Below are 27,971 nucleotides of genomic sequence, written 5' to 3'. Positions count from 1 at the left end.
CTTTCCACTCATGTACAGTGGGTCCAGCCTTCCAACGGCCTGGGTTCTAAGTCACATGGGACACACACCGTGACCATCGCACGCTGATGTGCGTGATCACCACAAAACCCTCTGGCAGGGGGGTCCTCAAGGAGAGCTCTGCTTATTCCAGACAAGAGCTGGCAAGTCAATCCAGGTTTTTCTTCCTAACTCAGCAACCAACACCCACATCTGAAATGCCGTCCTATAAAGGAGGCAGGCTGACAGGGTTTAAAGGGGCTCCTGGGTGTGGGTCCACGGGAAACGGTACAGTCTTACAGACCTCAAAGTCTTCAAAGCAAAAAGGGGGAGAGAAGAGCAGTAGGAAAAGGGAAAGCGGAGAATGGGGTGGGGTGCCAGGCAAGCAGCCCAGGTGGGACTCACACCCTGCATCTCGGCAGCGCCGTGACCTTGGCAAACCAGAGGCTGCCCATCTGTAACGTGGGTGACGGCAGCTCCTCCCGGAGCTGGAGGAAGGTATGAATGCAACAACATAGAGGAAGCGTCTTAACAGAACGCCTCACTGGCAGACAGTTAGCGGGATATTAACTGCTCCATATAGTTATTCTTTTCTTTCCAAGTAACTTTGTCAGTTCAGTGAGTTAGAGTTTGGACTTACTGTCACAGGAAGATACTCAGCTCTTCAAAAGCAAGACAAACTCCTTGCAAAACTAAGAAAAATAACTGAAAGCAAGAGTTACATTGCTTTCAGTAAGGAATTTCTGTGGGTTTCACTTCTCATAAGGCAACAGCGGTGTGCCTTGTAGGAACAAGAACAGCCGCTGGGCACTGGGGTTTGGGTCCCTAGCCCGACACTCACCGGTTGTGTGACCTGAAGCAGGTATATACTCTGGTCTGCTCCTGTGTGTAACCCGGGAGGACGACCTTCTTACGGATGCTGTCAGAACTGAGTGAATGAACACACGTAAGCTGCTCGGGATAGTGCCCTGCCCTTAGTAGGTGCCATGTCAGTGTTAATTCAGACCCAGCAATTCTCACCAGGACACTGTCTACCACCCCAAAGGTGGCCATCATTAAACCCACCTATGCACTGGAGTTACTAGGTGAGGAGGCTGTGACATAGAAACTGACGAGGCTTCGTCTGAACCCTGACCTCACTAATCAGTGCTCTAAGTACACAATCTCGGCCCTCCACCTGTAGAGCCCACATACCAGAGCTTACTGTCTGCTAGGTCACTGACAAAATTCAAAGACATACCACATACCATAGTTCTGTGTGTCTGAGTGATGACCTCTGGACAGTGGAAATGTGGTTTTTTTTTCCACTGTCTGTATTTTCTAGTGTTTTAGCATGCACATGTACCATTAAGACTCAAGATATCATTTTCACTGATATAGACTCTTTACTCATTATATCAGTCTTGCCTAATCCAGGCTTCTCTCCAGTAAAAAGTGTGTTAATTGATAGAAGAGTTGTTTGTTGTCAGAAGAATGTGTAGCTTGTGGTAACTGACACAGTTTAGCTGAGAGATGCTGGGTAAGTCCTTCTCTGAGCCACATTTCTTCATACATAAAATACGTGGGGCACAACAAAGTCTTTCAGGATTCCTGCTGGTGGGATCTTCGTTTCCTGACCTGGGACTGAACCGGAGCCTGTGCATTGGCAGCACGGAGTCCTAACCACTGGACCACTCGGGGAGTCAGGATTCCCCCTGGTTCTAATATTCTGTGACCATATTACACTGTTCAGATGGGAAGCAGAAACAATAGGGTATATGCTAAACCCTTACTTGTTCTGGCTTTGCCATCCTAGAGAATCTGTTGGGAACCAGTATAGTATAATGATCATCTTCTCATTAATGTACAAATTTATTTGTATAGGTTGTAATGTTTTCTTTCCTGATCACTTTATCTATATTTATGTATTTATTCTGGCTCCGCTGGGTCTTCGTGCTGCGTGTGAGCTTTTCTCCAGGTGTGCAACGAAGGCTGCTCATTTCAGTGGCTTCTCCTGTTGCAGAACACGGGCTCTGGGCACACGGCCTTCAGCAGCCGCAGCTCATGAGCTCAGGAGTTGCAGCCCTAGGCTCCGGAGTGCAGGCTCGGTAGTTGCGGGGGCTCCAGAGAGCAGGCTCGGGGGTTGTGGCCCACGGGCTTAGTTGCTCCCAGATCGAGCCCATGCCTCCTGCAGATGGATTCTTTACCACGGAGCTACCAGGGAAGCCCGGTTTTATTTTATTAATTATAAAATGATGCTATATATTGTGAAGAATGAGAAAGCTGAACTGTAAAAATGTTTTCTCAAAGACCTGCCAATTGTTGAGGCACATATGTGGGACAGAACCTCTTGAAATGACCTGTCTACATGCAGAGGAGACATTTCAGGCTGACCGGCCAACAGATCATTTCCGCTGCTGAAACTTCGACAATGCATCCATCTAGTAAAATCGCTAAAGAAAATCTAGATGTATTCCGTGAAGCCTGGGAATCCCAAAGCAGTGACATCAACTCTAAGACTGAGAAGTGGGAGGATCAGGAGAATGAGATTGTTCAATATGGATGGAACATGTCCAGTATGGCATATTCTCTGTGTTTATTTACTAGGGGCCACTAAAAACTTACCAAGATTTAATTCATCAACTAGAGGTTTTTGCTGAAGAGGGTTTGAAGCCTGCTTCAAGGGTACAAGCTTTCTCAAAACAGCTGAAAGATGATAAGCTTATGGTTTTCCTGGAAATAAACAAGCTTGTTCCTCTCTGCCACCTGCTCCAGACAATAATTAAGACACCTTTGCAGAATCAAGGGGCTTCCCTGATAGCTCAGTTGATAAAGAATCCACCTGCAATGCAGTTAGATTCCTGGGTCAGGAAGATCCACTGGATAAGGGATTGGCTACCCACTCCAGTATTCTTGGGTTTTAAGACACTTTGGGCAGAATCAAGTGTTTCTAAAGGTTGATAAGTGTATTTAAAAGGGAAGATCCATGATGGCTGTTTTGGTTCAACTTCTCGCACTTTGCTATAAACTGCTGAAGAAGCTTTAGATGGATAACAATAGATGGGTCTCGGTTACAAATAAAGATTCTGTGGATGGTAAAACTTGAGAAGCTTTTGAGGTCAGATCTCAGGAATACCATGTGGCAAGCTGACCTTTTTATAAAGCAAATGATCCTTTACGTTTCAGAAATTCAACAATTTTGCAGAGAAAACAAACCAAAATCTTGCTTTATTTTCTTTTCACAAAACCGATTGTGAAGCTTTCTGACCACCAATAAATGCCAAGGTAGTTGCTGTTAAAAAAAAAAAATTGGGAAATGAAAGAAACACTTAGATTTATCAAAGGGCAGGAAAACTCAAATTTCATACCTGTATTTATGAATGATGGCATTAAATAATTTCCCATCTCTCCAGCAGGTGGTGAAATTTTCACACCGAATCCCCGCGTAACCCTCCGTGGCCTGCTGCGTCCACAGTAACAGTCTTTCTTTCGCTGACATGTCTTCTGACTCACCAGTAACATGGATATCAGATATCTAAACGGAACCGAAAATGGTAAACCATTAGGAAGGAAGGAAGCTAACACAGATTAAGAACCTACTATGTGCCAAGCACTTATTACTTAATGCTCCTCTCACTTGTAAGATGGCAATGTTTCCCCCATCTCCACGGAGGGAACCTGAGTTTCAAAGAGATTAGCAGATAGAAAAGTAAGATTTAACCCACTCGTTTCATTTTTTTCTCATACCAGAATGTCCCAGCGCTGAGAAGTCTCCATTCCGTTTTACTAATCAGATCTGTTCAAACAACTTAAGCACACATTTTTCCAAGTTCAAATGAGTCACAGTAGAACCTACAAATTAATCTATGTTACTCACATGCAGAGCAGAATCTGATCCAGCAGGTATCCTGTGTAAAGAAAAGGAGAACAGCCCCCTCTCCAACTAACCACACTGCTTAACTATTTGGCCAGAAGTCTTTCTGATTTTCTCATGAAGCTTTGTTCAGTTTACCCAATGGGAAATTTTCATCAAATAATTTTTCCCTATATTTTGTTTGCCTTACTTTTTAAAAAAAATCTCTTCCACTGAACGATAATAAAAGTCACCAGTTGACATGATCTCCATTCGCTCAAGTCGCCCTTTGATAAGGGTCCTATTTAACCTGCTGATAATGACATTAAGGCACCAAGGGACTCCGGCAGGGGTCAGACAGTGACTCCCAAGCCGGGATTAACACCAGCAGACAGCTGTTCCCTCAGTCAGTGGGGACGCCAAGCCGGGGGGTCAGGACAGGCGGGGATCAGGGTCAGATGAGAAGGAAGGCAGTGGGGCGGGGCGGGGGTGGGGGTGGTCATCCCACACGGGAAGGAAAACCCCTCAAGTCCCGACCGGCCTTGAGAGCTGGCCACCGGTCCCCTAACTCAGGGACATCTTTTCAGGCCTGTGAGCCAGCATCTTCTTCTATAAAACGGGGGGGAGCAGGAAGAAGCAGGGACTATTTAAGACTCTCTTCAGTCTGAAATCCGAGAGGCTTAGACTATGAAAACGACACAGAGGCAGAGGTTCACACAGGCAAGCAGGAAACTGACAGCAGAAAGCTTAGAAACCCAGACTAAAGAAGCCCTTCAGTCTCGACAGATGAACGGATATGGTGCATATATTCACTGGAATATCACTCCGTCACAGAAAGGAATGGAATAACGCCACTTGCAACAACATGGACGGACCTAGAGATGACCACACTGACACGTTTACGTGGAACCTCAAATACGGCACAGATGAACCTTTCTACGAAACAGAAACGGAGTCCCGGACACAGAGAACAGGCGTGTGGCTGCCGGGGAAGGGCAGTGGGAGAGGGATGCGGGCGTGCGGGACGAGCAGATGCGAACTATTACACACAGGGTGGAAACCAACAGGGTCCTGCTGCATGGCACAGGGAAGCAGAATCAGGATCCTGCCATAAACCAGAGTGGAAAAGAAGATGAAGACGACTGCAGACACAAACGTGTAACGAAGCTGCTCTGCTGTGAAGCGGAAATGAACACAGCACTGTGTACACGTCAATAAAATGTTTAAAAGATCTATGCACGTACATGTGAAACTAGCTGTTTCTGGAAAACCTGAGGACACAGGGTGGTATTTATAACAGTATAAGAAAAGGACAATAGCTGGGTAGAGGCAGGGACTGATTTCTGCAGGGTCAAGAATGTTCCAGTCCAGTCCAATGCCAAAGGTAACTGCCTATTAACAAGGAGTCAACCACAGGGTGTTTAACCGGCTACAGTGCTGCCCAGACATCCAGGGAAAGACATTAAGGAAGAAGCGTTCACAGGCCTGAAAGTGGCTGAACATCAGCCAGGAGCCTATTAGGCTCACATACAGTGTATCAGACCACTGCATATGCAGACACTAGTTTAAAAGCTATAGTTTTAAGGGGGATATTCAAATATGTTATGAACCAAATTTTAACATATCAAAGACCACTAATAAGTTAAGTCTTTCATCTTCTCCTTCAATTTCCAATTAACTATTATTCCCACTGGGAAGTTAAGCATTTTTAGATATACTGTTACCACTCACCATTGCCTACCTAGGTATATCTAACTTTTCTATCAACCTAGGTATATCTAACTATGATATGGTACAAAAAAATTAAAAAGAAAAGTAAACCAAATGCTAAACACTGTAAATCTGAAGTTGCCACTCATGACTCCTAATGTAAAATCGGCAAATCAACCTGACTCCTCCCCAGCAAGGGCAGGCCAGGAGGGGTTCTAGGAAGGAACCAGGCCTCTTCCTCCAAATCCTGGAGGCGCACAGAGATCACAGGAGGTTTCAGCTCCTACTGTGGGGGCTCAAATCCCAACTGCAACTGCTAACAGGATTAAGACCCAGAGCTTCTTAACGTGGGCACATCTAGAGATGACCAAACTACATGAAGACAGAGAAAGACAAATATCATATGGTATCACTGATATGTGGACTCTTAAAAAACGATACAAACGAATTTATATATAAAAGAGTTAAATAACAAGGACCTACAGGGGTCTGGATATAATATCTTGCAGTAATCTGTGCTGGAAAAAAATATGAAAAAGAATATATACATATATGTATAAATGAATCACTTTGCTGTATGCTGGAAATCGAGGCAGCATTGTAAATTAACTCTACTTCAAAGAAAAGACCTAGAGCTATTCACATCATCTCCCTAAAACCCATCTTCCTCATTTTTAAAACATAAATGATGATATAATAACATCTTTCCAAAGTTTAGACAAGATGACATACATTAAGTGCTCAGCCCAGAGCCTGCAGGTAGAAAATTCTACAGACGTCAGCTTCTCCCACCACTTGATGAGCAGTACTTGTTGCTTCTAGGCCTCTCGCCAGCGACCTGCCAGCCAGCATTCAGACCAGAGCTCCTCCTGGCCGCAGGAAGCCTGCAGGACTCTCCTCCGAGTCACTGCCGGCCGCCACTGGAGGGCACGTGCTTCCTCCCACGGAGCCTCTCGGACCTTCTTTCATCTTTGCTTCCTCTCCCTGGACCCAGCCTGCCTCCACTCGCAACTTTCCAGAAGCATCTACTCTGCAGGAAACAAAATCTGCTCACCTCCACCACCCTGCTTCAGCCTTCCCATTGAACCCCAGCCCCCCGCACCACGCCCCGCAGCGCGTTAAGTCCTGGAACCAGCAGGCACAGGGGCAGGGAACGCTTCCCGCCTCCCCCGATGATGGAAAGCAGCAGCTCGCAGGTCAGTATCTGCAGCACAAAGACCTCACCTTTGCACATCTGGTCACTCTTGTGCCACCATCTCCTTCCTGTCCTCAAGATGACCGGTGCTCCCAGCATCTAGTATCTGCATCCAGGGACCCATCCTCACAGGCCTCAGCCTTCCCGCCACGCCGACCAGCCACACACCTTCAGCTGGATCTCGTTACCTTGAACCTGATCCAGTCCACTGCAAGGCTGTGACTTCCGACAGCAACGGCTATTTTCTAGCACTTTTGCTCCCCAGCTCCAGCTGGACCGACCACAGGCTCAGCAAACACCGCGTGGTCCTCCACCAGCCCGACTCTGCCGCTTCTCTGAGGCCTCCGCTGGCTTCGCCACCTCCTCCCGCTTGTCTCCACCCCGGGATCCCTCACTTCACCCGCTGTCCTCACCTTCCTCACCGTCCTCACCCTGTGGCCACCCAGACGTGGAGCCTCAGCCCCGATCCAGGAGGTCTGTCTCCTCTGTGGGGATGTCCGCCTCCTCGAATGCCTGCTCTGATCTCGGCCGGGGCTCCAGGAAACCCACCTTCCCTCCTCAGCATCCTGAAAGGCCAGTGTTTCCATCCCTAAGGATGTCTGCCAACTCTTCACCGTGCGGTGGGACGCCTACCCCACCTGCTCGCCTACTGTGTCTGCCATCACTTTTCATCATCTTCACAGAGAAAAGGGACAGACGTGAGGGCCCTGGCCCGTCACCCCAGGTCTCTGTGAGGGGATCCCCCTGGGTCTGTGCTCTCAGTATGTACAATGCCCAAGTCTCTTCCGTCCTAAAATGAGTAAAAACGAATAACCTTCATAAACCCGGCTTCCTCTGCACTCAGCAACACCTCCCTCTTCTTAAGGAGCGCTTTCTAACCGGTATCTTTACTCCTCAGCCTACTGAGTCTCGGCTTCTGTCCCAGTCACTCCGTGGAAAGTGGGAAGGGGTGAGCAGACCCACAGAGGGGTCCACGCTCGTGACTCTGCTCCCAGGAGCGGGGAGAGGGGTCAGGGGCTGAGCACGGCGGTCACCGCCGAGGGTCAGCGCCGCCAAAGCTGCGCACCTACGGCGCTTCCCGGGCCCTGGAGAGACAGCAGCGGACCCCGGGGGGCGCGGGCTGCCCCCGGGCTGTGGGGAGCAGAAGCAACCAGCTTTACTCAAGACCACCAACTCCAGGCTCGCGTGTCAGCATCAGCCCCTCTTAAGACACAGCCATGACCGACCTAGAGCAACACCAGGCTCCGGAGAGCCTCCCGCCTCTGGAACCAACCCCCAGCGTCTGACGAGAAACAGGCTCCGCGCACCACACGGCCCCTCATCCCATCGACACATCCATCCACGTCAGTCTTGGCCGGCCTGCCCAGGCCCAGGCCATTCTCCTTCTGTCCCACAGTCAAACCACACGTGCCAGACCCTGCGGGCCACACGCCCTCTCCCCGCAGGGGCTCTGCTCAGGCCGCTTCTCCCCTGGAGCATCCCTGCCCCCCAGACGGCTCAACACAGATTGAAGTGCTCAGTTACCTGCAGGAGGGAGGGGCGGAAGAACTGCAAGAGGGGAGAGAGGAGAGGGGGCAGGGGAGGGGAGAGGAGGGATGGGGAAGGGGGGGAGGGGTGGAGAGGGGTGGGGAGGGGTGGAGAGGGGTGGGGAGGGGCGGGGAGGGAGGAAGCATCAGAAGAAGTGTCATGTTTGCACTGGGGATGAATGAGTTTTAGCCTACCATGTAACCCTTGTCACCTTAGGAAATAAAAGGTTTCCAACTAATGTCACTTCGCAATAACTGCCACATCCCCCAGCCACTGTCTAGGAGTGCCCGGTAGTGAACCCAGGCCTAGAGATTACTCATCCCAACGTTACCCAGGTGTCATCTTATTTCTGTAAAACAATGTCATAAACTTAACCCGGGATGTAGTCTTGAAATGTCTTTTCAATGCAAGAAAAGAAGCCGACACCCATCGGAGAGGTCACTCTGACCTCCCTCCCGGCGGCCGGGGGCAGGCGGGGAGGGTCAAGCCTCCCGTGCTGGTCAGCTGAGGCTGCCAGCCTCAGTCCTCTGAGCAAAGTCAAACGCCACGAGAAGACCGGGCGGCAGCCACACCCGCTTTTTACCACTATGCTGTCATAGTTCTGGCATGTGGGAAGGGAGGGCACACCAAGGGCCAATTTCCAAAGCTGACTCACACAACTCCCCGGGAGACTAGTCACAGTTTTATCGGATTTAATTCGAGCCCAGGCAAATGCAATTTTTAAATTTTTAAAAAATAATTACAATTCATGAAAAGGTTAAATAGCCAGCGTGTAACAGCAGAAAGGCAACATCTCTGAGGCTGAGAGGACTAAGAAATGTAACTTAGAGAAGCTATGACTACAGGAAAGGATTAAGGAATCCAGGGAACTCTAACTGGAAGACCTCAGAGCCCGCTGTCAGCCCCTGGCTTCACTGGTGAAAAGCTGAGGGCACAGGAGGCTCGGGGACGTGTCCAGGGTCTCAGCAGGCCAGCCGGGAGGGCCCGAGGCATGGCCCTGAGGCTCCCAAATTCCAGCGCAGGACCTGCAGGGGGAAAGTGAACTCTCTGCTTCACATTTAGAATAGACACCTATCCTGCCAACTCAGACTGATCTTTCCTCCGGGTCAGCAAGCCCCGTGGGTGCTCACTCAGTGCTGGGGAGCCGTCTCCACCAGACTGTGGTTAAGGGTTTAGGATCATGGTGGAGGAGGAAATGGCAACCCACTCCAGTATTGCTGCCTGGAGAACCCACGGACAGAGGAGCCTGGAGGGCCACAGTCCATGGGGTCACAAAGAGTCGGGCACGACCGATCGACTAACACTACACTACACTCACACTAGTCAGAGTGGCCATCATTAAAAACTCTAGATAACAAATGCTGGAGAGGGTGTGGAGAGAAGGGAACCTCCTACAGCGCTGGTGAGAACCTAAGTCGGTGTGGCCACTATAAGAAACAGTACGGAGGTTTCTCAAAACACTAAACATAGAATTACCACATGATCCAGCAATCCCACTCCTAGGCATATATCCAGGCAAAACTGTAACTCGAAAAGACACACACATCTCTGTGTTCACAGCAGCGCTGTTCACAATAGCCAAGGCATGGAGAAAACCTGAATGTCCATCAGCAGATGAACACACATAGAAGACGTGGCACATATATACAACGGAATGTTATTCAGCCATAAAAAAAGAAAAAATAACACCATTTGCAGCAACATGGATGCAACTAGAGATTATCACAGAAAGTGAGACACCTCAGAAAGAGAAAGACAAATTCCACATGGTAAGACTGATATGTGGACTCTGAAATATGACACAGATGAACACATCTGTGAAACATCACAGACCCACAGACAGAGAGAACCTGGTGGTTGCCAAGCTGGGTGGGGGGTAGTTTGGGAATAGCAGATACAAACTATCATATACAGGAGGGATGAACAAGGTCCCACAGCACTATACAGGGAACCATATTCAGGATCCTGAGATAGACTATAATGCAAAAGAACATAAAAAAGGATGTGTCTGCATATACACACACACACACACACACACACACATATATATAACTGAATCACTTTGCTATACTGCAGAAATTAACACAACAGTGTAAATCAACTAGACTTCAATAAAGAAAATTTTTAATTAGAAAAAACATTTAAGTCTTCTGACTTAAGAGCTAAGTCCCCTTTCCTCTGCTACACCAAATCGACAGTGACACTCCACAGCATTTCAGGAAGAGTTTTATCTACTGAGAAACCAGCTCACTTTATAGAAGCAAAAGCTGACATAAGGGACACACAGTGGGTATGGGAAAGGCAGTTGTCAAACGTTCTTCCCTGCAGAACCCAAATCCCTATTGGTTCAGACAGCTGGACACGAGCAGCATCCAAGGAATTTCAGTTCCTTCACACATTTGTGTTGAAATCTACAACAGACTTTATACTCTAATTGAGAGAGTTCAGGTATTTCCAAGGAGGAAAGCAGGAGGCTGGAAAACGTGATCTCAGGATGCTCCCACCTCTGTTAACACAATGATCTCAAGAGTGAAAGCTGATCCTCGGGAGGAAAGGTAGTGCAGAGCCATGGAGGGACCTGTGTTCCATCCCCACCCCATGGCTTCCTGGGCCTCAGCTTCCTCTCATCAAGACACACACACACACACACACACTCTCTCTCTCTCTCACGGTTCAGAACGGTGCCTGCCCCCCATGACCAGAAGTGACTGCACCAGACTGAGGGTTAGTCACACTGCTGGACACTCTAGTCAGGCAAAAGCAAATTCCATATTGAATGTGTCAAAACATACAAACATTTCCAAGCCAGGATGTTTGCTTTCAAAGACAATCTCTTCAATGATGTTTCAACTATTTTGGCAGAAACCAATGTAATCAACACATTTTCAGTGTGTGCTTCCAAGTTTCAAAAATGTGTGAAAAGGCTCCGCAAAATATTCTTAACTGCAAAGAGGGCACATGTATTTTGAAAATTGTATCTCGTTAAAAAACTGCCTCCCTAAAAGGAAGAGGTAAATAGAGGATTAAAGCAAAATAAAATAAAAGCTGATAAAATTCAAGTGATGATGCTCTACATTAATGGGTCACCTTGAGCAAATGCTCATTTATTTCTTATTCAAATACGGGAGAAATTAACATAAGATTTAACTCTTTCTCTTATACAGCTAAGGATCTGAAAATTTGTCGTGTCCTTCATTTAACAGAAAAGACAGAAGCATTTTAATGCCGATACACAGCCACATTCTGTGCAATTATTTTAGAACTAAATTTTCACAAACTGGTTATGAAATCCGAATGAAGACTAGAAATTTAAAAAAAAAACCCATAAATGCATTTTCATTTAAAAAGATGAAATGTTAGAAATGAGTTAAGTCAACTGTAAACCAAATGACCTTTGCTTTCAAGATCTAGAAAGACGGCACTGATGAACCTATTTGTAGGGCACAGAGACAGACACAGAGAAGGACTTGCGGGGGGAGGTGGGGGCGCGAACTGACAGCAACGCTGACACATACCCACAACCATGTGCAGGACAGACGGCAGGGGGGAAGCTCCTGTGTCACACGGGGAGCTCGGCCCGGCACTCTGACAACCTACAGGGGTAAGGTGGGAGGGGGAGGGAGGCTCAAGATGGAGGGTGTGTGTGTGGGGGGGGGGGTGTGTGTGTGCGTGTGTGTGCGTGTGTGTGTGTAATTATGGCTGATTCGCACTGCTGTATGGCAGAAACCAACATGACACTGTAAAGCAATTATCCTTCAGTTAAAAAAAATAATTTTTAAAAATCTATAGAGCAAAGCTACTATAGAAAAGGAGAAATATTTAGAATTTATCCTAGTCCTTGAATTCTAAGTACAATTTTGCAGCTTAAGATTCACAGAAGACTTGGTTAAAGAAAAAACTTCTGAATAAATATTACATTTCAGTGAGGCAGACAGGATGAAGCACAAGCTGGAATCAAGATTGCTGAGAGAAACATCAATAACCTCAGATATCAGATGACACCACCGTTATGGCAGAAAGTGAAGAGGAACTAAAAAGTCTCTTGATGAAAGTCAAAGAGGAGAGTAAAAAAGTTGGCTTAAAACTCAACATTCAGAAAACTAAGATCATGGCATCTGGTGCCATCACTTCATGGCAAATAGATGGGGAAACAATGGAAACAGTAACAGACTTTATTTTCTTGGCCTCCAAAATTACTGCAGATGGTGATTGCAGCCATGAAAGTAAAAGACGCTTGCTCCTTGGAAGGAAAGTTATGACCAACCTAGACAGCATATTAAAAAGCACAGACATTACTTTGCCAACAAAGGTCCATCTAGTCAAAGCTATGGTTTTTCCAGTGGTCATGCATGGGTGTGAGAGTTGGACCATAAAGAAAGCTGAACACTGAAGAATTGATGTTTTTGAACTGTGGTGTTGGAGAAGATTCTTGAGAGTTCCTTGGACTGCAAGGAGATCCAACCAGTCCATCCTAAAGGAAATGAGTCCTGATTATTCACTGGAAGGACTGAAGCTGAAGCTGAAATACCAATACTTTGGCCACCTGATGTGAAGAACTGACTCACTGGAAAAGACCCTGATGCTAGGAAATACTGAAGGCAGGAGAAGGGGATGACAGAGGATGAGATGGTTGGATGACATCACCAACTTGATGGACATGAGCTTGGGCAAGCTCCAGGAGTTGGTGATGGACAGGGAGACCTGGCATGCTGCAGCCATGGGGTCGCAAAGAGTCGGACACAACTGAGCGACTGAACTGAACTGAGGTTGACTATTCATGTATCACTGTAACATTTTGAGATGCTTCTGAATTATGTTGTTTTGATACAATGGGAAGTCAATTAATAAAATATCCAACCCTTCTTTACTCAGATGCTGTTAATGTCACTTGTACACCGTGCACACCCCTCCCCATCCTTCCCTCCTTGGCTTCTCCCCACACACCACTGCCCTATTCATGGCAATTCACCAAAGGAGGGAAAGGAAGGTGAAAAGAGGTCGGTCTGAACTAGTTTACATGGCTGTGTGACAGGGTGGGGCGTCAAAATGACAAAACTCCCCCTGGATCCATAGTGTTGCTTTCTGTTACTTCAATTATCCCAGTCTAGCACATTCTGAAAATATTAATGGAAACTTTCAGAAATAAACCATTCTTAAGTCTTCAAACAGCACAACGTTCTGAGTACTGAGACAAAATCGTTCCCCATCCAAGTCCGTCCCGCTGCCAACAGGAATCATCCCGCTAGTCACTTCACAAAATATCTTGGTCATCAGACTGTGGTTTGGCCACCTGATGCGAAAAACTGACTCACTGGAAAAGACCCTGATGCTGGGAAAGATTAAAGGAGGGAGGAGAAGGGGACGACAGAGGATGAGATAATTGGATGGCATCACCGACTAGATGGACATGAGTTTGGGTAAACTCTGGCAGTTGGTGATGGACAGGGAGGCCTGGCGTGCTGCAGTCCACGGGGTTGCAAAGAGTCGGACACAGCTGAGCAACTGAACTGAACTGATTGTGGTTTCTCAGTGCGTGTATTCAAGGAACTCTTACCTTAATAACGGCTCTAGGGTGCAAAAGCAGTGATGCCAGTAACTCAGTTACTCTCCTACTGTGCCTAATTTACAAACTAAACTTCATTGTAAGTATTTAAGTACAGCAAAAGTACAGTGTATACAGAGAGGGTTCAGGACTACCCAGTTTCAGGCGTCCACTGGGAGCCTTGGAATGTGTCCCCTGAACATACAGAGGGTACCGTGATATCCACGGTCCGGATCCCCAAAGCCTCTGGGGCGTCTAAGCATACAGCCACACCCCCAACATCTGTAATGAAGAAACGATGGGATGTGTTGGTGTTGGTTCCACATATAACAGGCCCAGAATAAATGGGAAAGAAATCAAGGAAGAGGGGGCTGGAGGGAGGGGTGAAAACACAGTACAAGGGTGTGCACTGCAATCTGCGGATTCGCAGGAATTCAAAGAGGTGCAGAAAGTGGGTAAGTGGCAGCGGCTCTGAGTTTAGCTGGAGACAATCCCGGCGAGACCCAAGCCCTCCCTCACCCCAGCAGAGTCGCCTGAGCAAGTCACCACATCTCCCGAGGCTCCAGGTCCTCGTCCATAACTGGAGCAAATGACAGAACCACCTCATGATGCTTGAACAGCCCCGTGGGGGTGCCAAGCATGCAGCAGGGCTCCACAAACACCATGCCTATAAATAGTCATGTCATCATCCAGCCCCACATCTTCCTTTCTGGAACAAGGAAGCTGAGACCTGGAGAAATGCAGAATGCATCCAAGGCCCAGGGCTCTCTGGCAGCAAGGCCTGGCGAGAACTCACACCTCCTGTCTCCGGGCCCATGATCCACCGCTTGTCAGAAAACACATGATGAGGGGAAGACGAGGGTGGTGCTGGTTTTCAGGATTTAGTGTGGTTTCATGAAATGCATGAGAGGGTGCCTGAAACATATGCAGTGTTCTCACGTTCCACCAGAAAATACTGTCATTAAATCCAGGGTAGGGCTTCATCCAGGGATGGCTCCCCCACTGCAGGGACCACTTGAGAAAATGAAACAAAACAAGTGCCCTGGCCACAGTTCTGACCGTCAGAGTCACCAGCCCGCAGTGATCCAGAATCACTGGAATTGACATCCAGCCACCTATATATATACATTTTTAGTTTATTTATGTGGCTACACTGTACCATAGTTGCAGCATGCGGGATCGTTCAGTTGGAACACGCAAACTTACTTGTGGCATGCAGGATCTAGTTCCCTGACCGGGGATGGAACCTGGGTCCCCTGCAACTGGGAGCAGAGAGTCTTATCCACTGGACCCACAGCTTACTGCTTAAGAGCTCCTTAGGTAACATTTACATGTGGTCAGCTAGAAAAACAACAACCCATAAAGACAGAAAATAACCATCTTTGCGGAGATCAGCATCACAGATTGGGAAGAAATGGAACTTGTGAAACTCAAGGAGGAAGAAAGCTTTGTGGGAACAGCTCAAGGGCAACAGCAAGCTCCTCATCACAAGTCCAGGAAGCATGTGCGTCAGACAAAGAAGGGGTCCCTGAGCTCATCACGCCCTGTCCCTGAACGTGTTGCACCCCAGCTGCCTCTGTGGGTAACACTCACCCTCCCCAAAGAACATCAGCACTTAGAAACATTAACCTCTGCCCCAAGCTCACAGCATCTCCTTTAGAACTCTGACAGTTCATGTGGGATGCTAAGCCATCATTTAACTCAGCTACCCCCATCCACTGCGCTGCCCTAAGATCTTATTTAACCCGAGTTTCCATTTCTTAGTTCCAGAAAAGAGGAACTGTCTGTCTCACCTATTTAATACAGTTCTTAAGAATGATCAAAAGACAATGAGTCTGAAAGCATTTTCCGCTTCCAAAGCGATATGCAACTCTGCAATACTTCTGTTTTCACTTATACCTCCTTACCCTAGCAAAGCTATAACGTGTCATGACATTTACATCCAGTACGTGCCCAAGGAGGGCCAGCTGAACTCCCTTCTCAGAAGCCCAGAGCCTGGAGGACCACCCAAGGTCAGCTGATGGGGCAAAGATTAAAGAGGAGGTCAACTGGTCACCTAGACCAAGAATGACAAATATCACAGGAACCAGGAAGTTCAAGGCAGAGGCCTTAAGTAAGTCTAAGCTGAAGAAAAGTTCAAAGAATTGTACACTATACCATTTGGAGATTAATTCAAACATCATTGAGCCCAATCCTCACATATAACTGAGTGTAAAAATGGCTCAAACAGAGAAGAAATGAAAAAGATTTTGAAGGGACTATGTCTTGCAAACAAATGCTGGCTAACAGGCCATTGAAGGGGCTGAGCGCTCTCATGTCCATCCAATTCTGATGGAAAATGGAGAATTCGATACAAAATAAAGAGCCATGCACAGTTCTAACCAAAGGTAATTAAGCAGAGTCCACCTCCAAGGTTCTGGGAAGAACGCAGTGACAAAGAGCAGCAAGCTGTTGGTCTTATTCTGTTTGCCACAGAACAGTCTTTATCTGGACCACAGCAAAGTGAGACATCAAAATCCTCAGATAAAATAAGGACTAGCCCTCATCAAAAAGTCTACAAATAACAAATGCTGGAGACAGTGTGGAGAAAAGGGAGCCCTCCTACACTGTGGGTGGGAATGTAAATTGGTGCAGACACTATGGAGAACATGGAATGGAGGTTCCTTTAAAAACTAAACATAGGGCGACCATATGATCCAGGAATCCCAAGCCTGGGGATATATCCAGAGAAAACCATAATGGGAAAAGATACATGCACCCAATGTTCACTGCAACACTGTTTACAACAGCCAAGACATGGGAACAACCTAAACAGTCATCAACAGATGAATGGATACAGAAGATGTGGTGTATATAAATATATATATACACATGTATACATATAACATGGAATATTACTCACATAAAAAAGAGTGAAATAATGCCGTTTGTGTCAACACGTGTGGACCTAGAGATTATTATATTAAGCGCAGTAAGTCAGACAAACTCATATGATTGCACTTATATGTGGAATCTAAAAAAATTATACAAATGAATTTGCTTACAAAACAGAAACAAACTCAGATACTTCGACAACAAATTTATGGTTACCAAAGGGGAAAGGGGGGGAAGGATAAATTATGAACTGGGATTAACATACACACACCAATATACATATAACAGATAATTAACAATGACCTACTGCATAGCACAGTGAACTCTGCTCAATATTCTGTGAGAAAGTGGACGTGGTAGTCACTCAGATGTTCATGACTCTCTGCAACCCCAGGGACTGTTGCCTTCCAGGCTCCCCTGACCATGGGATTTCCCAGGCAAGAGTACTGGAGTGGGTAGCCATTCCCTTCTCCAGGGGATCAATATTCTGTGATAACCTTAGGGAAAGAATCTGAAAAAGAATGGTTATAGGTATATGTAGAACTGAACCACTTTGCTGTACATCTGAGACAATGTACAACATTGTCAAACAACTAATTACAGCTCAGTCGCTCAGTCGTGTCCGATTCTTTGCAGCCCCATGAATCGCAGCACTCCAGGCCTCCCTATCCATCACCAACTTCCGGAGTTTACTCAAACTCATGTCCATCGAGTCGATGATGCCATCCAGCCATCTCATCCTCTGTCGTCCCCTTCTCCTCTGCCCCCAAACCCTCCCAGTATCAGGGTCTTTTCCAATGAGTCAACTCTTCGCATGAGGTGGCCAAAGTATTGGAGTTTCAGCTTCAGCGTCAGTATTTCCAATGAACACCTAGGACTGATCTCCTTTAGGATGGACTGGTTGGATCTCCTTGCTGTCCAAGGGACTCCCAAGAGTCTGCTCCAACACCACAGTTCAAAAGCATCAGTTCTTCGGTACTCAGCTTTCTTCACTGTCCAACTCTCACATCCATACATGACCAATGGAAAAACCATAGCCTTGACCAGACAGACCTTTGTTGACAAAGTAATATCTCTGCTTTTTAATAGGCTATCTAGGTTGGTCATAACTTTTCCTTCCAAGGAGCAAGCATCTTTTAGTTTCTTGGCTGTAATCACCATCTGCAGTGATTTTGGAGCCCAAAAAAATAGTCTGACACTGTTTCCACTGTCTCCCCGTCTATTTCCCATGAAGTGATGGGACCAGATGCCATGATCTTAGTTTTCCGAATGTTGAGCTTTAAGCCAACTTTTTCACTCTCCTCTTTCACTTTCAGGAGGCTTTTAGTTCCTCTTCACTTTCTGCCATAAGGGTGGTGTCATCTGCATATCTGAGGTTATTGATATTTCTCCCGGCAATCTTGATTCCAGCTTGTGCTTCCTCCAGCCCAGCGTTTCTCATGATGTACTCTGCATATAAGTTAAATAAGCAGGGTGACAATATCCAGCCTTGACGTACTCCTTTTCCTATTTGGAACCAGTCTGTTGTTCCATGTCCAGTTCTAACGGTTGCTTCCTGACCTGCATACAGGTTTCTCAAGAGGCAGGTCAGGTGGCCTGATATTCCCATCTCTTTCAGAATTTTCCACAGTTTATGGTGATCCACACAGTCAAAGGCTTTGGCATAGTCAATAAAGCAGAAACAGATGTTTTTCTGGAACTCTCTTGCTTTTTCGATGACCCAGAGGATGTTGGCAATTTGATCTCTGGTTCCTCTGCCTTTCCTAAAACCAGCTTGAACATCTGGAAGTTCACGGTTCACGTATTGCTGAAGCCTGGCTTGGAGAATTTTAAGCATTACTTTACTAGTGTGTGAGATGAGCGCAATTGTGTGGTAGTTTGAGCATTCTTTGGGACTGCCTTTCTTTGGGACTGGAATGAAAACTGACCTTTTCCAGTCCTGTGGCCACTGCTGAGTTTTCCAAATTTGCTGGCATATTGCGTGCAGCACTTTCACAGCATCATCTTTCAGGATTTGAAATAGCTCAACAGGTGGGCTTCCCTGGTGACTCAGAGGTTAAAGCGTCTGCCTGGAATGTGGGAGATCCTGCTTTGATCCCTGAGTTGGGAAGATCCCCTGGAGAAGGAAATGGCAACCCACTCCAGTACTCTTGCCTGGAGAATCCCCTGGAGGGAGGAGCCTGGTAGGCTATAGTCCATGGGGTCGCAAAGAGCCTGACACGACGGAGCGACAACTAACTACAGTCCGGTATAAAATAAAAATTGTTTAAAAAGTGAAAAAATAAGACTATTCCATTTGGCATTCCCATAGAAGATGTGAGCTTTGTTAAGTACCTCCATATCACAAATATTTAACAAATCTGACTGACAGGTTTATGACCTATTTTCACATGTATTTTCCACTGAAGTTTCAAAAATCATTAGCTACACAGTGTAGGAAGAAGGGGGTAAAGTCCTTGGCACGAAGATAACACAAGGGGGGAAAAGAGGCTTATGTGCCACTTAAGAAACAGATTTCAAGTTTCCATTCATCAAAACATGTAAGGCTTACTTGAAGCCAAATTGTGCAAAAAAAAAACAAGAACAGATGGAAAACATATGTGAGCAAAGCAAGTGGTTACGTTCATAAACACACAGCAATCAAGCAGCTTTCTTTCACACTGACCTCCAAGTCAGAGCTACACAGATAACGGACTAGACCGGATGCTTTCTTTTTCAATGTCACCACGGTAAAATGTAAACAGAAAGCATGATGTAACACTGACAAGGCATGGGGGTGGATGCAAACAGGGAGCCAGCTCCAGGAGGACCAGCAGAAGCCAATGATGACCAGCACACTGGCCTGAATAAAGCTCATCTGGTCCCTGGGCAAAGAATCTCTACCCGACAGCACAATGACTTTGCTATGAATGTGGCACACGTAAATGTATCACATATACAGGTAAATGTATCACATTCACCTCTTATTTCTGGATTTTTTTCTTAAAAGGCAAAGTCAGGAACAGCTGAAAGAAAAACTCATCAACTGTCAACTACTTACATGTATAAGATATTGCTTGGGTGATGTGCTTCTCAGGCAAGTGTATCAATATTTTACATTTTAAAGACAAGTAAAAATCTCAGAGAAGTAACCTTGTCTAATGCCAAATATCTGTGTTAGGAATAAAGATTGCAACTTCCTGGCAGTCTGAGTCATAAGCAAATTCCTATGACCCGCTGCCCAAGTGAGTTCTGATTTTAGACTTGGCTGGGGAGGAACTCATGTATCAGAGAGAACAGATTTGGTGAGTTTCATCTGTGCCTGCTGCCCCCAACACACAAACACACACACATGGAATTGAAAGCAGGTATGTGAGAGTCCCTATGGATGGACACAGACAACTGGGGTTTGCCTTTTGTATCAGCAATCAAACTTACGGGATCAGCAAGCCCATACTGACTGATCACTGCAGCGTCTCCTCCTTACATCTGTCTTGTCAAAACTGTCTTTTTTATTTAACTATTGTTTGCCAAGGCTATACCATTGGAAAAAACAGGAAACATTAACACAGACATTCAAAAGACATGCCAAGTCTTCCAATAATAACAAAAATGTAAAGGGTTTGAAATAAAGTCATGATTAAAGAATGCATCACAAAAAATAAAATCACAACCCAACCTAGTGAAATACAAGAGCTTTCACAGAGATGAACATAAAGAGAGCATCTACAAAAGACAAACTGCAGGGCCCCCAGTACCTGGAGCCCTTATTCCAGGGCAAACTCAGGACCCGGCTGCACTCACCTCCTTCGTGTCCTTGGAAGGGAAGGACACACTATCACACAGGGAATGACACCTCTTTTCTCCAACCTGGAAATGGTGTGCTTCCTGAAGGCAAGATCTTTGCGTGTTTTGCTTTTCCTGAATAACACTGTCATTTTTTGATGGACCTTCAGAAAACCCATCTTTTTCAAGTGATCTCTCTGTACCACAGTGAATGGAACTTAAGCTGGCTGCCTTTCGTGAAGAAAAACCACCCGTTTTTCTCTGGAATGTTCTTTTTCTTGTGTTGACATCATTCAAGTGGTCCTTCCTCTTTGCATGGTAGGGGGTGCCGTCTCTTTCTGAAACCCTTTCCTCTGGTTTGCTGACTCTGACCTGGGTTTCCTGGTGCTGAGAGGGGCCCCCCGGGGGATGCTGAGGGCTCGCCGTCTGGGGCTGGGCCCCTGCCTGCAGAGTGAGGCCCGGGCTGGCCCCCCGCTCCCACGCCAGCCCCCCAGAGAGTGGGCGGGCGCTCCTCTCCCCTTCATCACCAAGCCGAGGCCCTCCTGACTCCGTGTCACCTGCTGCTTTCTGGGTCAGGTCCCTTCTAAAGTATTTTCCTCTTCCAGCAGAGTACTTTTCAGGTCTCAGAGGAGTTTTGGCAGGATCCAGATACTCTTCTTCTTTCTCGGCTCGGACACATCCACAGACATTCCCCATCTGATTTGCAGAAACTCACAGCTGCACAGTGTCCCTCATTTCAAAAGCCGGGGCTTCCTCAGATCTCCACACAGCCTAACTCCTCAGACTTCATGACCATCCTTTTCAGCGTGAGGCCATCTTGCTCATGAGAAAGGCACCCGCAAGAAACGCCGTGGCATCCCGCCCAGCCGGCCGGCCCCGGGTCTCATTAGACGCTGTGGCTTATTTCTGACCACCAATCCTCTTAGACAAACATCACTGCTCACTGTCAAATGACATCCTGATGAGCTTCCAAGGCAAACCCTTAGCCTTGCTGCACAAAAACACTCTGACCCTCGCTTTCCTTTCGGTTTTCTGAAATGCAGTTACACTACCCAAGTCTGTTCTAACCTTTGGAACCACTGGCGATGTGACAAATCTGAGCGCAAACAGAAAGCAAATACCAGTCAGGAGACGTTTAGCAAAGTGCCTTTCAAACTTAGTTCCAAAGTGCCTTTCAGCTTTAGTTTCAGAGACTCCTGACTGTACAATATTTTTTACTTAAGAAACATAAACTAATGTTGGCACTTGTCCCAAAAACTAGGCTCAGAAACCTCTATAAACTGTATTGAGACTCATTCAAAAACAGCAACCACAAAAAAAAAAAAAAAACAGGGTGATTCAACTGCTGAAGGAGAGATAATACATGTTAAATTCCTAAAACACTCTAATCAAATCATTTCTAAAATCAATCCCTTTAAATAGCTTGTCATATTTTTCATATGACAAATTTCCAAGCCATTTCTCTTTCTGTGATCATTAGGATTTTCATATGAGTAGCTTGATAAACTTTATGATTTCAAGCTTGGAACACTTAGCCAAAAGAAACACCCGTGTGTTCTTACACATGAATTAAGGCAGTTGAACTTCACATGTAATCTTTGTAATTGTACCCTAGTTAAATATTACGCAGTTTTACCAGGGCTGTGCTGCATAAATTATAAATCAGAATGGAGCCTGATGACCTAAGGTGTGCCTCTTTCTAAGACTGAGTCATTGATATGGTAAAAAGGAAATTAGTATCATATGACTAGTCTTACACAAAAGCTGAAATCAGCTGACTAAAAAAAAAAAAAAATTGACAACTGACTTTCTCCAGGTTGTCTTTAGACTGATCCAAAAATGGAACTCATGTTTTTCTAAATAAAAATATTCAATTAAATAGTCAAGTTAGCAATGTGGCTGATAATTGTCAATAACAAACCTGCACGGTGAGGTTTTCCTTAATCATTTCAAGAGGAAACTAAACAATCTCTATCAGAAAAAAGAATTATATACCAGAAGCCAAGCTGGTAAAAATAAAGCTTCAGGCTGGTTTGTTTTGAATTTATTCTCAATGTCTTCACTGGCACTAGGACATCTTTCAGGAGAACTCAGAAGCATGATGGCTGGCATGTGCACTAACATGCCGAAGGTACGACCACTGATTGGCACTTCCTTCCAGCCCCGCCAAACCCAGCAGCTGCCCCCCTTTCAGGTCACTGCACATCGCTGTCTCCCCCAGAGACGGCTCCACTTCAGTCTCTGCCTGGTTAGCTGGCATTCATCTTGCAAAGCCTGTCTACAACATCAGGGGCAATTTCCTTTATTCTCTAAGACCTTCCTAATCCTACCGAAACACACCCCCCTCTACATCCCTACTTTTATTTATCCTGTGACAGATTCAACAGCCCAGATTATAGCCAGTATTACAAACCTTCTCCCAATAGAGCATCACACTTCCATCATCTGAGTGAGACAGACTGGGATCTGGGACCCTTTGTTGCAATACCTGCACCTGAACAAACCTCTCCTGCACTGAAACCTACTGCAGGCAGGCACAGCTGGGGCAAATTCTGGACAAAAGACACAAAGAGACCAAAAACCCAACTGCCGCTTCTGAAGAGCCCAGAGCAAAACCAGGGGTCAGGAGCAAAAGCAGGGTACTGCGCATGCCCCCCACACACACCACCACCAAGGGGGTGGGCACACCCCCCCGACCCAAGCCCCGGTCGGCCCCCACCCTGACCCCACGTGAGGAAGGCGCCCACCCCACCTCGGGGACTAGGGAACCTGTTCTCACTTCCCATGCTGCAGGCACCAGCTCCCAGAAAGCCCTGCCTGAATTTTTTACCTGGCCTCTGACCAACTGCTATTGATTAAGGAGGCCAAGAACCCTAGTCGGTTACATAGTATCTCTGGACCTAGCATACGGTAACCAACAGGAGACTACTGTACTGGCCAACACTTAGCCTTCAGACTGCCCAACTATAACAGACGGTCAGTTTGTGATGCTCAAACAAATATTTTTAAATCAATAAATAAATTGGTCTTCTGAAATCACTTCCCTTATTTCTGTAAAGCATAGAGGAGAAAAAAGGCCCAGTTACTGTTGAGTGAGGACGATTACCACTGCTATAAATAGCCTTCTGTCTTGGCATAACAAGTAAAATCATTCTGATCTTAAATTATCATAGGACTTAAAGTATTTCTTTAAATAAAAAGGAACACTTCTATTTTATATTGAAATTTTACATTTCATATTTATAATAATATAAATAATATGGTAATATGTTTATATTTTATATTTTATACTTCAAAACATTGAAATGTTCCATTTTAAATAAACCTTGGTCTAATTTTTATTTATTTATTTATTTAGCTATTTATTTTTAAACCTTGGTCTAATTTTTAAACCCTGGTGATAATCCAACAGTCATAATATCCTGTAATTCAGGTCCTAAAATACACTGGATTTCCTAAGATATGCCACAGGATCACATTAGAAGCAAAACTCTTGGGAGTCTGGGATTAGCACATGCATTAACTATCATATACAGAACGGATAAGCAAGGTCCTACTGTACAGTACATGGAACCGTATTCAGAACCCTGTGATTAACCATAATGGGAAAGAATATGGAAAATACTGTGTGTGTCTGTGTGTGTGTAAAACTGAAACGTTTGGGGTACAGCAGAAATTAACATGACATTACAAATCAACTATATTTCTACAAAAAATAAATTTAAAAAAATAAACAAAACTTATGTTGGCACATTTTGGCTGGTCCTCTTCTCTCCTCCAAAGACACTTAATATAGAATTCTTTTCTGAATGATTCTTTGCTTTCCATTTCCTTCAACTTAGGGTCTAAACACATTGCCTCTAATTTCCAACCACTTACATTTCGGTCTGTTACTTTCCGGTTTCTGCTCTCAGGAACTTGAGGGGACCTTCCCCCAAACCCCCGGGGTCTTCCTAGACAAAACTATTAACCTGCACTCACTCTTCACTTTGTCAGGCCCTCGGGGGGCATTCCACGCTGCCCACTGTTCCCTTCTACTTGGAATTCTCCTCCCCTGGTTTCATCAATGCTACACTTTCTTGTATCTACAACAAGAAACAAAGTCCATGTTTCTCTCTCTTATTAGAAGAGTTCTGGTAAAACCAACTATAATCCGGGGTGATGAATCCTTCTCAATGTGAATAAAGAGCTGGGTGAGGGGCTGCTGCAGGACCGGGAAGGTGCTAGAGAGAAAGCAGGCCGTCACCGACGCCGGCCAGCTGCGGGCCAGGCCCCCCGCTCCTTCTTTGTCCCCAGGTGGATGGTCTCCCCGCACCCCAATCATGGTCTCCCCCAAACTTCCATCCTCTCTCTCTGCCCTTCTCCACCGGCCCCCCTGAAAGTCCCTCCTCTCTGACAGACCCAGGACCCTCGCTTTCTGGAGACCCCCAGGTTCATCGGCGGCACCTCTGATTCCCCGGCTCCGCTCCGCCCGCATCTCCAGCTGCCCGGCAGACAGAAGCCAGGTGACCCCCAGCACGTCAAGCCCACCAACGCCGTGGCCGTTCCCTCTCCCCTCACCTCCACCTCCCCGAGCTGTCAGTTGGTTTTTTATCTCCTGGGTTCACAGCTCAGCAGCATCTTTAACCCCCCAAGACATACCCTGTCACCAGGTCCATCCTTCCTTCCTCCAAAACACCACCCTGGATTCACCTTTTCTTCTGCACCCAAGCCCTGGCCTTTAACACCCCATCTGAGGGCACCACCTCCACCTCTCCACTCATCTCCTTGACTGCGACCTGTGGTCATTTGTTTATTTTACCGGAGTCCACATACAGTTCTAAAACATCATTTTGCAGGTGCAAGACGGATGGGTGACTTGCTCAATGTCTTCACGGCCACAGATAAAAGAACTGACAACCACACTCAGCTGTGTCTCCCTCCAGAGCCTGGGTGCTCCCCAACTCTGCCATTCAAACGCCAGACACAGCCTATATCATCAGCTGTCGGTAACAACGGGGCTGTTTCTAAAGGTCTCCTGCAGTTTCAATCCTAAAAGTTCTGGATCCCTGGGAAAGTTGCTGAGCAACTCCACGTGAATTCTGCTTTTTAGCCCATTCTAGTTAGACTTCACCTGTTCTGCTAACAAGGTTTCAGGTCCGGAGCCAGGCCCCAAACCCTGCCTTGCTCGGTACACCAGGCCCCCTGAGGATGGGGCCTCTAGTGATGAGGGTCCCTGACTCCAGTTCCCAGTCATCAAGCCCCGCTGAGCCGACATTCGCCTAATATATCTGTACTAGCTGCTCTATCGGCTGGCCGGCTGACACCCGGTCACCTGGGGTCCCGGTACCTGGGTCCTCTCCTCTGATTTTCTAGTGCTACACCTTTGCTGCCTACCCAAGTCCTGGAGCCTGTAAGACTCTACTTCCTATAGCTGTCCATATATGCCAGATTTAGCCTGTTCCCAAATGAGCCCCAGTTACATTATTTCCACCATTCCCCTACAAACCCTGTATCCCACTCAAATGTTTTAAATATTAGAACTAAATCTTCTTCCTCCAAAGATGTGGTCAAAACCACAGCTCCTCTCTGAAGCCGGCAAGCCGTGTCTTCCTCCCCCAAGGCCAACCACACAGCCATCAGCCAGCGGACGGGCCACGTGCCCGCCGCAGCCAGGCTCTGCACGCTGCACATAAGATGCTCCGCGGTCACCCAAGGGACTGCTAAACCAAAGCAACCGCCAAAAGTAGGACTCACCTCCAGTCAAATGAAGACTATTTTTTTAATGCATCATTTCACAAAAACCAAAGGATCAAAAGCAGCCTTTTACTGGCACTGGTAATTAGGTAATAATTCATAGCAATAAATATGCATTTATTCTCCTTAAATCTAGTTTGAGAAAGTACAACTCCATAGGAAACACAGACGATTCCAATGTAAGAAATCTCTTCATGAGAACAACACTGCCACCTAGAGTCTATAAAACCAGGAGAAAGCTGGCGCAGTTCAGAAACTGTAGTATCAATGAAATCCACTCTAAATCAGGATTGAGTCATCAAATTTTTATGTATCTAAATCGGGTAATGTTGGCCAATAAGCAAAAAAAAATGTCTACATTCAATAAAAGGGAATCTCTGTCTTTCAACTCCTGAGATTACAAGCACTGTTCTAAAAACATTCTAAGCTTTTCAACAACAGGAAGTGGAACAATACAAATATACTGTTTAGGAAACAAAGTCCGAATCTCATATCATTTATATGTAGCATCTTTAAAAAAAACTGATACAAATGAGCTTATTTATGAAACAGAATCAGACTCACAGACTTCAAGAACAAATTTATGGTTACCAAGGCGGGGGGAGAGAGGGGACAGATAAATTTAGGAGTCTGGGAGTAATAGATACATACTACCAAACATAAAATAAATAATCAAGGACCTGCCTTACAGCACAGGAAACGCTACTCAAAATTCTGTAATAATCTATATGAGAAAACAATCTGAAAGAGAATGGACATACATACATGCCTATGAATCAATCTGTTATACACCTAAATCTAACACAACACTGGAAATTAACTATACATCAATATAAAATAAAAACTAAATTAAAAGAGAAACAGAGTCTGAAATTTATTTTCCCCTGTTGGATGTGAATGCATAATTCACCCTTCACATGAACCACTTGAAAACCAGCAATGAGGTTAAAAGAAATGACAATTAACAAAGCTGGGCTTACCTGAAAGTGCAAAATTATTGTCCATATTAATCCCAAAGTCAATTTGGGATTTCCATCTGTTATGTCATCATTTCTAATATTCACTAATTTCACCTGTTTTGTAAATGAAGAGAGAAAACAAAATGCTTTTCAACCAGCACATGAGTTATTTTTACTTACATAAAAGATTCTAAATTACAGACATAAAAGAAGCCTGAATAATTTTAATACCAATAATCCTTTAAAATACTGTTTTACCCCTAAACCCACTCATCTTAGGCTGCGAATTACAGAGGAACATTTTGGCTTTGTTTTCTACCGCAAGTACTGAAAGTACACTTGTCAAAACAAAATCACAGTTCAAGTGAGAAGTCCTAAATACTTAAGCTTTTAAACTAGAAATAATACTGTCTTTTTAAAATGTTATTTTTTACAATTAAGTAGGAAACGATTCTGAACCATCAAATAATTTTAACAATTTTATCACACTTCTATCACAAAGAGTGTAAAAAAGAAATCTAACATTATTATTCCATTTGTCTACCATAGACTGTTACCAGGATAGGTAACTATGTAAGTCACTGGACATTTGGCAGACTGTTCAAAACTTTAAAAATAATATGTCAGTAATAACCAGATTTAAAGTTTATCAACTGTCAAATTATGCATTCAGATAAATTAATGCAATGATAACTAACACTTCCTAGAAAAATAATTAACTATCATGAATGATACCTAACATTTTACTTACTGCACAAATCACTACCAAAAATATTTCAACAAGGAGACATGATTAACCATTAATCTTCTGGAAGCTTCCACTAGAATTAAGAC

The 27,971-nt window shown here is 45.5% G+C and overlaps 1 protein-coding gene across 12 annotated transcripts in view; it reads right to left on the bottom strand.

Annotated features, from left to right (window-relative positions):
• Window positions 1-27,971, bottom strand: part of DST (dystonin) — a 517,500-nt gene that overhangs the window by 221,202 nt on the left and 268,327 nt on the right. For 11 of the 12 annotated variants that reach the window (XM_061146340.1, XM_061146344.1, XM_061146341.1 and 8 more), the window contains 2 exons: window positions 27,159-27,251; window positions 3,345-3,511 (listed from right to left, as the gene is read on the bottom strand). In XM_061146340.1, coding sequence (XP_061002323.1) covers window positions 3,345-3,511; window positions 27,159-27,251 — 260 coding nt within the window. Of the gene's footprint in view, window positions 1-3,344; window positions 3,512-20,460; window positions 21,458-27,158; window positions 27,252-27,971 lie in introns of those variants that run through there. The other variant, XM_061146345.1, reaches the window with a different exon arrangement.

This window comes from Dama dama, chromosome 7 (genome assembly GCF_033118175.1).
Source record: "Dama dama isolate Ldn47 chromosome 7, ASM3311817v1, whole genome shotgun sequence".
In the NCBI taxonomy this organism is placed as follows: domain Eukaryota; kingdom Metazoa; phylum Chordata; class Mammalia; order Artiodactyla; family Cervidae; genus Dama; species Dama dama.
Note: the sequence above shows the minus strand (reverse complement) of the source record. Positions and strands in the feature narration are given on the sequence as shown.